Below are 12,443 nucleotides of genomic sequence, written 5' to 3' on the forward strand. Positions count from 1 at the left end.
CTTCCTATTCATTCAGCTTCCCCAGGCCCTCATAGAAAAAAGAAAGCAATAATAGAAAATTTGTTATAATACAAATTTTATAAAGTAAAATTTTGTGTCTTAAGATATATTCAGATAGTAATTTGTATAACATAAATACTAAAATAACAGATATATAGGGACTGTTATGTACACAGGAATTGTCATAACTGTTTTTCTTGTAATAGAATTCATTGACGGTGGCCTCTACTTAAAGTCTTGTTTGAATGATGGGCTTGTGCTATATTTATCTTGCCTGACTTTTGCGGCAGTTTCCCAACTGGTTTTCAGTCTTCCCTCCATTTCCCTCACTGAATTTTTATAAAATCACTCTCTGTTCCTTCAGACCTTTCAGTCACTTCAAGTGTTCTGTCGCCGCATGGAACTTCTTTTGGTGTCACCAGAGTGGTCACCACTTCCTGTCTTTTGTCTGCAGTTTCATACAAGCTGTTCTTTCACCACCACCCCTCACTACCCCCCCCCCCGACCCTGCATCCCTTCCCACCTGCCTCCCAACTACACACACACACACACACACACACACACACACATATGCTCAGCTTGCATCTGCTCCAGGGCTTAGCTTCTTGGACATCCCCTCCCCCAAAAGCTTCCATGAAGGTGTTCCTTCCCTTCTTCTCTCCAGCTCACCTCTAGCTCCGGTGTGAGTCCTGCTTTCTTCCGCAGCATTCTCTTCTTTGCCCATAGTAACTCTTATCTCCCTGTGCTGTGGGTGCCTATTTAAATATCTGGTTTTGTAATCTTCCTAAAAGACTGTAAGAGCCACAGGACTTCTATGCTAAGTGACCAGTACAGTGTTTGCATAAGTAGTTATTGAATAATTGTGTGTTAGATGGTTCTAGTATTTTCCAGTTTTTATTTTTCTGAAATCTTTAAATTTGTTGGATGTTTTTAGTACATAGATTCCATTGATCTGGAGCAGACTACTGAAACTGAGGACCCTGTGAAATTCCATGAAGCTTGGCAGAAGCTCTGCAAAGCTGAGTAAGTACCAAGGACTTTCCATGCCAGTTAGGAGAATGCCACTGTGATTTTTCCATAATGATTCAACTTACCCCAATTACTGATTTTTGTGCATTTGAAAAATAGTTTGGAGTACTTGTGATTCTGGATGCTTGTGCTGCATTCACATTGCATTTACTTTGAAATATGCCATGTTAGTATTAGTAGCGCATGCAATGGGGATGGTTTTATTCTGGATAAACACTCTCATTTGCAAACATGAGAGCTCAAGAGAAAACTGGAAGGTCATGTTACCCTTCATGGCACAAAACAATGCCACCCCCAAGAGTTATATTGATTACTTAAAAAATAAAACCTTGAATCAAAAGATGTGGAAAAGAAAACAAAGCCAAGAGGAGGGAAGATTGTCATTCTTGCATTGTAACTTTGTATATGTAAGGTCTGTCTCTATATTTTTCCATAGCATCAACTCACTTTCTCCTCCCCAGAATAAGACCACCTTCACTGCACGTGCCACTAACACTAACATGGCATGTTTCAAAGTAAATTGGTGAAATAGGCCTTAGATTTTGATTACTAATTAAGTTGTAGCACAGCAAAATTTCCTGGCTAGGAGCCACTTTAGAGACTTGAAGCCACTGAAAGGTCTGAAGGAACAGAGAGTGATTTTAAGAATCACTCTGGCTCAGTGAAGGAAATGGAGGGAAGTTTTTACCATATTGATGGGAAAGTGAGTTGATGCTACAGAAAGATGCAGAGACAGACTTTCCATGTACAAAGTTACAGTGCAAGAATGACAATCTTCCCTCCTCTCTTGGTTTTGTTTTCTTTTCCACATCTTTTGATTCAAGGTTTTATTTTGTAAGTAATCAATGTAACTCTTGGGGGTGGCATTGTATTGTGAGGGTAACATTACCCTTCAGTTTTCTCTTGAATTGTTATGTTTTCAAATGAGAGTGTTTATCCAGAAAGTCTCTAAAGTGGCTCCTCGCCAGGAAATTTTCCTGTGCCACAACTTGATTAGCAATCAAAAGATCTATTTCACCAGTTTAACTCTATCTGATTATGTAAGAGGTCTTAAAACATTTTTATAACAGTACTTTTAAAAGAACCTTAACCTATTTTTCTTCAGATAATTCTTTCAGTGGCATTTTTAACTGAATTGAGTCTCTTAGTTATATGGTCATGTGCTGCAGAGACCTATTGGGAAATATATATCAAGGTCAGTTGTAAGAAATTGTCACAACTGCTTTATAACATTGGGAGGATTTCAAGAAGAAAGTTCAGGATGTGAAATTATGTAATCAATTATGAAAATAGACTCCAAGCGTATTCTCTAGCAGTTGTGCCAAATGTTGAATTTGGTTTCAATAAGCATGATCTGAAAACAAGAATTTCACAAATAAAAATAATGTCAAATTTCCCCTCCTCTTGTGTTGATTGCAGTGGTGTTCTTGTGCCAGGAGGCTTTGGAATCAGAGGAACGTTGGGAAAACTCCAGGCAATTTCTTGGGCACGGTCAAGGAAGATTCCTTTTCTGGGTAAAACTGATGTTTATGAATCCTGAGTATGAGTTTTTTTAGATTTTTGATACCTAGTTCAGATAACACGTAATAGGGTTTGTTAATGTGAAAAGTGTGATTTTGAATTTCAACATTTAGATGCCAAATAGTTTGCTACAGGGTCTGGAAACTGTATTCTACAAGCCCTACCTGGCTCACAGAGTTTTTGTAAATAAAGTTTTATTGGAATACAGCCACACAGATTTGTTTACATATTGTCTGTGGCTGTTTTTCCAATGCAGTGGTAGAGATTGAGACCCTACAGCATGCAAAGCCTAAAATTTTTACTCTCTGGCCCTTTACCAAAAAAATTTGTCAACCTACAAGAACTTACCACTGGTCTGGTTGTATAGCAAGAGGCTGGGAAGAACCTGTGTTCAAACCTGCCCTTACCTTTTCCGATTCCCACCTGATTATATCTTTTGCCACTTCAAGGAGAGAACATCTCAATAGGATGCCACAGTGTTATTTCTAATCAGGAAAAAAGCTTAAATTGAAATGTATATATTCCTTTTAGAAAAGATAATACAGAAAAATCATCTAACATTACAGAGACAGCTCTGTTAAGAATTAGAGCTGGGTGTTTTCAATGCTTTTGTTGAAATTGCAAAGCATGGCTTCCTTAGCAATGAAACTGGATGTAATAGAACATTGATGGGATAACAAGCAGCTCTGCGACTGGGGGTCCAGAAGGAAGAGGGAGTGGGGAGAGGCTATGTTTCATGCTGTGCTTGCATGGGCTGCTGGGTTTATGAACTGAGTGGACCGGCTTTGGTACCGTTTACTTAATATCAACAGGTTCATTTCCCCCACTTGCCTGTTCTTTGATTAACTTCCTAGACACTCTCCACTAGGGATCCATTTTCAAAAGAGAAGCTAGGAGTAGTTTACCTTGGTACCTTGCTTTGTTTTATCCATCTAAGCTCACCTGGGCCACTGTTTTCTTTTGAAGTAATCTTGTTTAGTTTCTGTCTGAACATGATTAGCATTCTTCAGATAATTTTCACTGTACAGAATAGTTTGCAGCTCTTTAGCTTTCTCTTTAACACACTGTCTGTATGTCCTAGCTTTGTGGGACTTTCTGAAGTCCCTCCAAAGCACTCAGCTGTTTCACGCTTATTGACTTTTGTTCTGGCGTGCTTGGTATATTGATTGCTCTCTCCTTTGAGTCCCTGTGTATCTTGGATATATCTGTAAAAGCATCTGGAATGCTCCTTGACATTTGTTTATTGGAGAGTATTGGTGGGCCACAGTGAATGTGGGGATGGGCAAGGGGTGCATCCCTGTGGCAACAGGCCCGGGCCTCTGCAGGTCCCTTTCTTTCCTCATTGAGCTTTCTGCTCAGTTCCATTTGGCTTCTCCATCATGCTCCAGCCTGCAGTGGAGGTACCAGCTCGCCCAGCTGCTGCTGCTTCCTTGCAGTGAAAGTTCGGCCTCTTCTGGGCTCAGCAGCTGGGCACAGACCTCCCACTCCCCTGCCTGCCTGTGGGCGCTCCTTGGAGCCCAGCCTGCTGCCAGGCAGGGGCTGCCTGCAAACAGAGCCCACATTTAAGGCCATGGAACTATCTAGAGAAGAGAGAGTGTGAAGACTCAGCCCACAGAGACTCCCTCGTGAATTGAGGTGTTGTTAGACATTCTCTGAAGGAGTTGGGTGCTCTGGGGCAGCCCTGCAGGCCACACGTGCGCCTCAGTCTAGAGACACATTTGGAGGTAGGCAGATTGGCCTTTTGGACCTTGCCTTCTGCCCTTTTCCAACTTCGCATTTATTTATTCCTACTTCAGTTTGGGTCGTCCAAACCCCTTCCCTGCCCCTGCCACGCCTGTTCTGAGGGCAGAAGCTTCAGCAGCAAACTTACTCTCTTGCAGCCTGCATTCTAGATGGAGAAGATAGCAAACAAATGAACAGAAAATATGACACAGTACAAAATAGTTTCATTTGTTTTGTATATGTGCTTTTTAAAATAGGAGTTTGCCTTGGGATGCAGCTGGCGGTGATAGAGTTTGCAAGAAACTGCCTTAACTTGAAAGGTAAGTCTGAGAGTTTCTAAATACCTCTTAGTGAAAAGCACTCTTATTACTTAAAGAATTTTTCAGCTACATAATGGTGAGTTACTGAACTCGTTTCTTTATCTTCAGATGCTGATTCCACAGAATTTGAGCCAAATGCCCATATTCCTGTGGTAAGTGGATTGTTTATCTTTTTGGGTTGGGTCATTATTTTGTTTCTGGCTCTAGCCTATGCTCATAAGGGGCTATTATTATTTTTTTTTCCTTATGACATCAGGACATTTTAATTATATATGATTTTGCTTATTCTTATTACTCTATTGTTATTAGTTTATATCAAACCACTTTATTCTCCATCATCCATTTTGTCAGCTGTGTCTTGCAGGAAGAAACGATCCTAGACTGGTTTCTCTGCAGTAGTTTTCAAGCTGAACATTCAGGAAAAGGTTGAGTTGACTTTGACAACAGTTTATCAGAGCTGATGTAAACACACAGGCTGTCCTGGCTCTAGACCCATCCTTGTCTGTTCTTTTGCTGCTCCTCAGCTTTTCAGTTCCTTTTCCCATAAAATAGTCCAAGGATTTGGCCGGGAGCGAAGGCTACTGTGCTCTGTCACCTGCCACCCTGCTAACTCATCCCATGGCATCCCTGTCCCTCCATACTTGGAGTTTTAGAGTTGGACAATCTGAATGACATTCCCTACACCTGAGATCTCTCCTGTCCTGCAGCCTCCCTACCCCTGGAATCTCAAAACCAGTGAAGAATTTAATTACAAAAGTAAACCCAATCTGATTACTGATGACTTCCTGTTCATCCTGGGAAGCCTTTCCTGACCTCTGCCTTCTATGCCTTATACCACCTCTATACACCTCATCATTGTGATTTGTTTTTTATTAACAGTTTTATTGAGATATAATTCACATACCATAAAATTTAGCCATTGAAAGTATGTAATGCAATGACTGAGCACATTCAGATTTCTATAATCATCACCACAGTCAATTTTGGACCATTTTGATTACTCTAAAAAGAAATCCCACACCCTTTGCTGACACCCCCAAGCCACCTATGCTCCCAGCTCTGGGCAGCCATTCATCTGTTTTCTGTCTCTATGTATTTGCCTATTCTGGCCATTTCATATACAGTTGACCTTTGAATAATGCAGGGGTTAGGTGTGACTCTCCGTGCAGTCAAGTATCTGTCTATAACTGCTAATCACCTCTCCATATATGCGTTCCTCCATATCTGCAGATTCAACCAACCATGGATCATGTAGTACTGTAGTATTTACTATGAAAAGAAGGGCTTGTTTAAGTGGACCTGTACATCTCAGACCTGTGTTGATCAACCGCAAATGGAATCATACTGTATGTGGCCTTTTGTGACTGGCTTTTTTCATTTAGCATAATGTTGTCAAGGTCTGTCTATGTTGTAGTGTCTATCAGTACTTTGCTTCTTTTTATTGCCAAATAATATTTAATTATATGGCTAGATTACATTTTATTTATCCGTTCATACTTTGATGGACATTTGTTTCCACCTTTTGGCTACTGTGAATAATGCTGCTGTGAACATTTGTTTACAAGTTTCCGTGTGAACATATTTTTTCATTTTACTTGGGTCTATACTTAGGAGGGGAGTTGTGGGTCATATAGTGATTGTATGTTTAATTTTTTGAGGAACTGTCAGACTGTTTTCTAAAGTGGTTGCAGCATCCTGCCAGCAGTGTATGAGGGTTCCAATTTCTTCATATCCTCAACACTTGTTGTTATCTTTTTTGTTACAGTTGACTTTTTTTTTTTAACTTCAGTTTATTTTTCTAGAGAAAACAGTGGTTCTTATACTTTAGTTTGCATTAGAAACCCTTGAGGAAACTTCCCCCCTTTCTATGTTAATTTACTCAGCACATATTAACTGCAAACATACTGTGATCCACATATATTCTTTCCTTGGGAAATGATTACGGTTGACTCTTGAACAACATGCATTTGAGCTGCACAGGTTCACATATACATGGATTTTTTTCTTTTAATTAATTTATTTTTTATTGAAGGATAATTGCTTTACAGAATTTTGCTGTTTTCTGTCAAACCTCGCATGAATCAGCCATAGGTATACACATATCCCCTCCCTCTTGAACCTCCCTCCCTTCTCCCTCCCCATCCCACCCCTCTAGGTTGATACAGAGGCCCTGTTTGAGTTTCCTGAGCCAGACAGCAAATTCCTGTTGGCTATCTATTTTACATATGGTAATGTAAGTTTCCACGTTACTCTCTCCATACATCTCACCCTCTCCTCCCCTCTCCCCATGTCCGTAAGTCTGTTCTCCATTTCTGTTTCTCCACTGTTGCCCTGTAAATAAATTCTTCAGTACCATTTTTCTGGATTCCATATATATGTGTTAGAATATGGTATTTATCTTTCTCTTTCTGACTCACTTCACTCTGTATAATAGGTTCTAAGTTCATCCACCTCATTGTGTGTGTGTGTGTGTGTTAGTTGCTCAGTCGTATCCGACTGTTTGCCACCCCACGGACTGTCGCTCACCAGACTACTCTATCCATGGAATTCTCCAGGCAAGAATACTGGAGTGGATTGTCATTCCCTTCTCCAGAGGAACTTCCCAACCCAGGGATCGAACCCTGGTCTCCTGCATCGCAGGCAGATTCTTTACTGTTTGAGCTATGGGAAGTCTGTGGATTTATCCAACTCATTAGAACTGACTCAAATGCGTTCCTTTTTATGGCTGTGTAATATTCCGTTGTGTATATAGACCACAAATTCTTTATCCATACATCTGTCAATGGACATCTAGGTTGCTTCCATGTTCTAGCTATTGTAAATAGTGCTGCAATGAACAATGGGATACATGTGTCTTTTTCAATTTTGGTGGTTTGTTTTTTTTTCAATAAATATATACTACAGTACTACACTGTTGACAATAGGTTGAATTTGTGGGTGTGAAACTGTGGATATGGAGGACCAACTGTAAAGTTATATTCAAATTTTTGACTACTTGAGAGGTCAGTACCCCTAAACCCTGTGTTGTTCAAGTGTCAGTTGTATAGCCATTCTAGTGGGAGTGAAGTTGTAGTTCACTGTGGCTTTGATTCACATTACCTTGATGTCTAAGGTTGTTAAACATCTTTTCGTATGCTTATTGGACACTTGTATATCATGTTTGGAGAACGGTCTATTCAGATCCTTTGCCTACTGTAAATTGCATTATTTGTCATCTTATTAAGTTGGAAGTATTTTTTAATATATTCTAGATACAAGTTCCTTATTAGATATATTATTGACATTTGGGGCCAGATAGTTGTCCTGTTCATTGTAGGATGTTCAGTAGCATCCCTGGCCTCTACCCACTAGATATCTGTCGTATTTTCCTCCCAACCCCCAACTGTGACACAAAAAATACCTCCAGACATTGTAGAACATACCCTGGGGACACAGGCAAAATAGTCTCCTTTGAGAAGCACTGATTAAGAAAAATCTAGTATTTTTTTGGTAACTTTTTATTTTATATGGGGTATAGCCGATTAATGGTGGTGTGATAGTTTCAGGTGAACAGCAAAGGGACTCAGTCATACATATACATGTATCCATTCTCCCCCAAACTCCCCTCCCATCCAGGCTGCCACATGACATTGAGCAGAGTTCCATGTGCTATGCAGTAGGTCCTTGTTGGTTATCCATTTTAAATATAGCAGTGTGAACATGTCCATCCCAAACTCCCTAATTATCCTTTCTCCCTGACTTCTCCCCCAATAACCGTAAGTTCGTTCTGTAAGTCTGTGAGTTTGTTTCTGTTTTGTAAGTAAGTTCATTTGTACCATTTCTTTTTAGATTTCGCGTATAAGGGATAGCATACCATAGAGAAATCTAGTTCTTTTCCTCTCCCCTCAGTACAGTCCCTTCCTTTCCTTATGGCACCCATTAATTCTTTTTCTTTAAAGAGTTATCTTTCCATTTAAAAAAATACAAGTAAACCCATATATTTGTAAGCCCCTCCCCTTATTAGATAAATGACAGCAGACTCTGCATATTTTTTCTGCCTTGCTTTTTTTCACTCAACATTCTCTGCTGGAGTGGAGATCACTGTGGAAGGATATAGAGCTATTCTCCACTCATTTTTATAGCTTGCAATTCAGACTATAATGAACCATAACTTCCCAGCCAGATGGTACTTTTAAGTCTTATGCTCAGAAGACTTAATACAAGTGAAGAGTTCCTTATAAGGCTTTAATAGAAACATATTTCCTGACTAATGGCTGAAATGGCTGTGCCAGGCAAACATTGGGATTTCTTCTCTTAGAGAATACTTTGGGGTAGGAACTGACTTTACCAGTAGGTGCCACTGTTAGATAGCTTTGGCAAGGTTTATTCCTTGACTATCCTTTACTGTGTGTGTGTATTTTTAAAACATTTATACACAGGATAAAAAAGTAAAGCCCTAAAGAAAAGGTACAAAACTGCCTTTTACATGACCCTACCTCACTTCAGTTCCCTTACCCAGAGGTGACTACCTTCATCCATTTCTTTTGTTATTCTGCTAAAGATTGTGTGTGTGTGTATATACAAACGCCTACCTGCTCACATATATGGATATATGTTCCTTTAAAAATACATATGCTGGCATGCCTAAGACATCATTCCCCTTGCATTGTACTCATCACTCCACTTCAGTGCACAGGGATCTTCCAAATGCTTGCCTTGCTGTTAATATATGCATCATTCTTTATTTAAACAGTCTCATATTGATTAATATTTAGGTTGTGTCCATTATTTGCTGCTTTAAATCATGCTGCAAATTAGTATCTGTACATATGTCCTTGTAGCCACACATGCACACTTCTATAGGATGAATTCTTAGAAGAGGAATTGAGAAGTTGGAGGAAATGTACATTTTACATTTTGATAGCTTCTATACTCATAAGTGAGATGAGAACAATAAAACCTAATTGCTACTGAACATCTTTATGGCCTACAATCAGTTTGTTGGAGAAAAATAGCCTTAAGAGCCAGCATTTGTGAGGAGGGGAGAAGCCTTATTAAAGAAAAAGACTAAGGTAATAGAATCACCAGGCAGCAAACACCAGGAAGCCTCAGGAATCTCTTAAACTTGAGCAAATAACAGTGACTTACAGAGGGTAATAGCCATTCTGGCCCTTCTCACTAAAAAAGTAAATAATTTGGAAACCAGGAGCCTCCTTTAGGATATATTTGCAGCTGAAATCTGTTTCATGGGTGTGGGGGAGAAAAAGTAATTTTCCCTCTACCTTTCTAGGTTCTTGGTTGAGAGTCCTGTAACAAAAGGCAGATTAACAGGGGGAAAAAAAAAACAAGCAGAAGTTTAATAACATGGATACCTCCAGTATACCCAGGAAACCCTGAGTAACTCCCCAGAATGCCCCAAGCCACCATCTTAAATACCATCTCCAGCTAAAGAGTAAAGAAGATTGTTGGGGGTGGGGGTATTTGTGGGAGGTTTTCAAGGTAAAGCACAGTAAACAAGGGTAAGGTTGTCATGAAGATTTAAGTCCATGCCTTCTCCATTGTTAACAGTTTCTAGAGATTTAGAGTTATCTTTCTCTTCCTGGTACAGTGAGGGAGTGAAAGTGAAGTCGCTCAGTTGTGTCCGACTCTTTGCGACCCCACAGACTGACTGTAGCCTACCAGACTCCTCCATCCATGGGATTTTCCAGGCAAGAATACTGGAATGGGTTGCCATTTCCTTACAAATGGAGAGTGAAAGTCGCTCAGTCGTGTCCCACTCTTTGCCACCCCAGGGACTACAATCCATGAAATTCTCCAGGCCAGAATACTGGAGTGGGTAGCCTTTCCCTTCTCCAGGGGATCTTCCCAACCCAGGGATCAAATCCAGGTCTCCCACATTGCAGGCAGATTCTTTACCAGCTGAGCCACAAGAAAAGCCCTTACAAATGGAGGTTTCCTTTATAAATGCAAATGTCTCTGACAAAAGGGTAACTTCAACTCTGTTTTTATTTTTATTTTTAATGTTATTTGGTTTGGTTTTTGCTTCAGGGCATGTGGGATGTGGGATGTTAGTTCCCTGCAGTGGAAACGCAGTCTTAATCACTGGACTGCCAGGGAAGTTCCCACTAGGTTGTTAGAGCTTCTCTTCTGTATGCTGTTTCTTAAAAAGAATCAGCCCACTATAATCTTTATGCCAAAGAGACATATTTTGAAGTGGCAAATTCTGCTCCCCCTCATGGGCCATTGTGACCCTCCTTTGGCGTGCATGATTAGTCTTGTGGTTGCTTACTAAATCAGCAGACACTAGCATACAGGATATCTAAGAAGAGGTGTCTCTTATACACATCAAATGAGAAATGGTTTCCTAAGAATGAAGGTAGACTCTGAGTCTGGAAGTCCCATGAGAGAATGAGTAAAATTTGTTTCATTGTGTCATTCCTCTGCTTAATCCACATGGTGAAATAGAAGGCTCTGGGACTTTGCAGATTATTTAGGTTCTATAGCAAGTCTGACTTGTTGTTGAGTTGCTCAGTCATGTCCGACTCTTTGTGACCCCATGGACTGCAGCACACCAAGATTCCCTGTCCTTCACTATCTCCCGGAGTTTGCTCAAACTCATGTCCATTGAGTCGGTGATGCCATCCAACCATCTCATCCTCTGTCACCCCCTTCTCTTCCTGTCTTCAATCTTTCCCAGCATCAGGGTCTTTTCCAGTGAGTTGGCTCTTCACATAAGGTGGCCAAGGCATTGAAGCTTCAACTTCAGCATCAGGCATTCCAATGAATATTCAGGGTTGATTTCTTTTAGGATTGACTGGTTTGATCTCCTTGCTATCCAAGGAACTCTCAAGAATCTTCTCCAGCACCACAGTTTGAAGTCATCAATTCTTCGGCAATCAGCCTTCTTTATGGTCCAACTCTCACATCTGCACATGACTACTGGAAAAACCATATCTATGACTATAACAGACCTTTGTAGGCAAAGTAATGTCTCTGTTTTTTAATACTCTATTTAGGTTTGTTATTGCTTTTCTTCCAAGTAGCTTCACCTGCCTTCTAGATGATGTGTACCAGGAAAATAACTGTAGCTGATTTGTATTCTTACTCTGTCTCAATCACATGGCTGCTGCTGACACCCTTGACTTTGAATTTGCCTTCAGATCTCTCCAGTTCATGTAGAAGATAGCTTGTGGCATTTTAGAGTTTTTATTTAGAATATTTTTGACTTTTGAGATATATATAGGAAGAATGATCTCAATCTGATGTTTAGGGATGTGGATATGCATACTTTTTAGCATTTCTTTTCTATTTATTAAAAATAGTAACTTTAAACATTAGATATGGAAAGAGAATCTGGAAACAGAATCCACATTCAAACACATCAACACAGACTTGTGTCAACTAAAAGAAAATTCAGGAGATTTCAAATAAGAGTTTCTTTGGAATCTTAAGAATTGCAGTTCAGGGGAATTCCCTGCCAATGGTTAGGACTCTACACTTCCACTGCTGGGGGCCTGGGTTTCATCCTTTGTTGGGGAACTAAGATTCCACAAGTTGTGTGGTGTGGCCAAAAAAAAATTCCAATTTGGGAGACACAGATTTGGGTAACCCTAAAAGTGTGTTATGAGGAAGAGAAAGAGTCAGGGCTTATAAAGACAAAAAACCAAGATGTTAAAAAGTTGCCTGGTAAGAATTGTGATGGCCTCTGATGTGAGTCAGAGAATATTTGCCCTTGAGGAATCATGAGTTGTTTTAGAGCAGGGGTCCAATAAGTTCTGGCAGATGTTCTGAAGCTGAATCCAGCCTTTGTACCCCAACAATGAATTAAATCTTAGAGTTTGGGGCAAAGTAGAAAAGAATAGCTTTATTGCT

The 12,443-nt window shown here is 40.1% G+C and overlaps 1 protein-coding gene across 6 annotated transcripts in view; it reads left to right on the top strand.

The window, feature by feature from the left end:
• The window catches only part of CTPS2 (CTP synthase 2), a 107,948-nt gene that overhangs the window by 33,679 nt on the left and 61,826 nt on the right, over nt 1–12,443 (top strand). For all 6 annotated transcript variants that reach the window (XM_061136079.1, XM_061136081.1, XM_061136076.1 and 3 more), the window contains exons 10-13: nt 935–1,023; nt 2,449–2,543; nt 4,530–4,592; nt 4,701–4,744. In XM_061136079.1, coding sequence (XP_060992062.1) covers nt 935–1,023; nt 2,449–2,543; nt 4,530–4,592; nt 4,701–4,744 — 291 coding nt within the window. The remainder of the gene's footprint in view (nt 1–934; nt 1,024–2,448; nt 2,544–4,529; nt 4,593–4,700; nt 4,745–12,443) is intronic.

The sequence above is a fragment of the Dama dama genome, chromosome X (assembly GCF_033118175.1).
Source record: "Dama dama isolate Ldn47 chromosome X, ASM3311817v1, whole genome shotgun sequence".
NCBI classification, from domain to species: domain Eukaryota; kingdom Metazoa; phylum Chordata; class Mammalia; order Artiodactyla; family Cervidae; genus Dama; species Dama dama.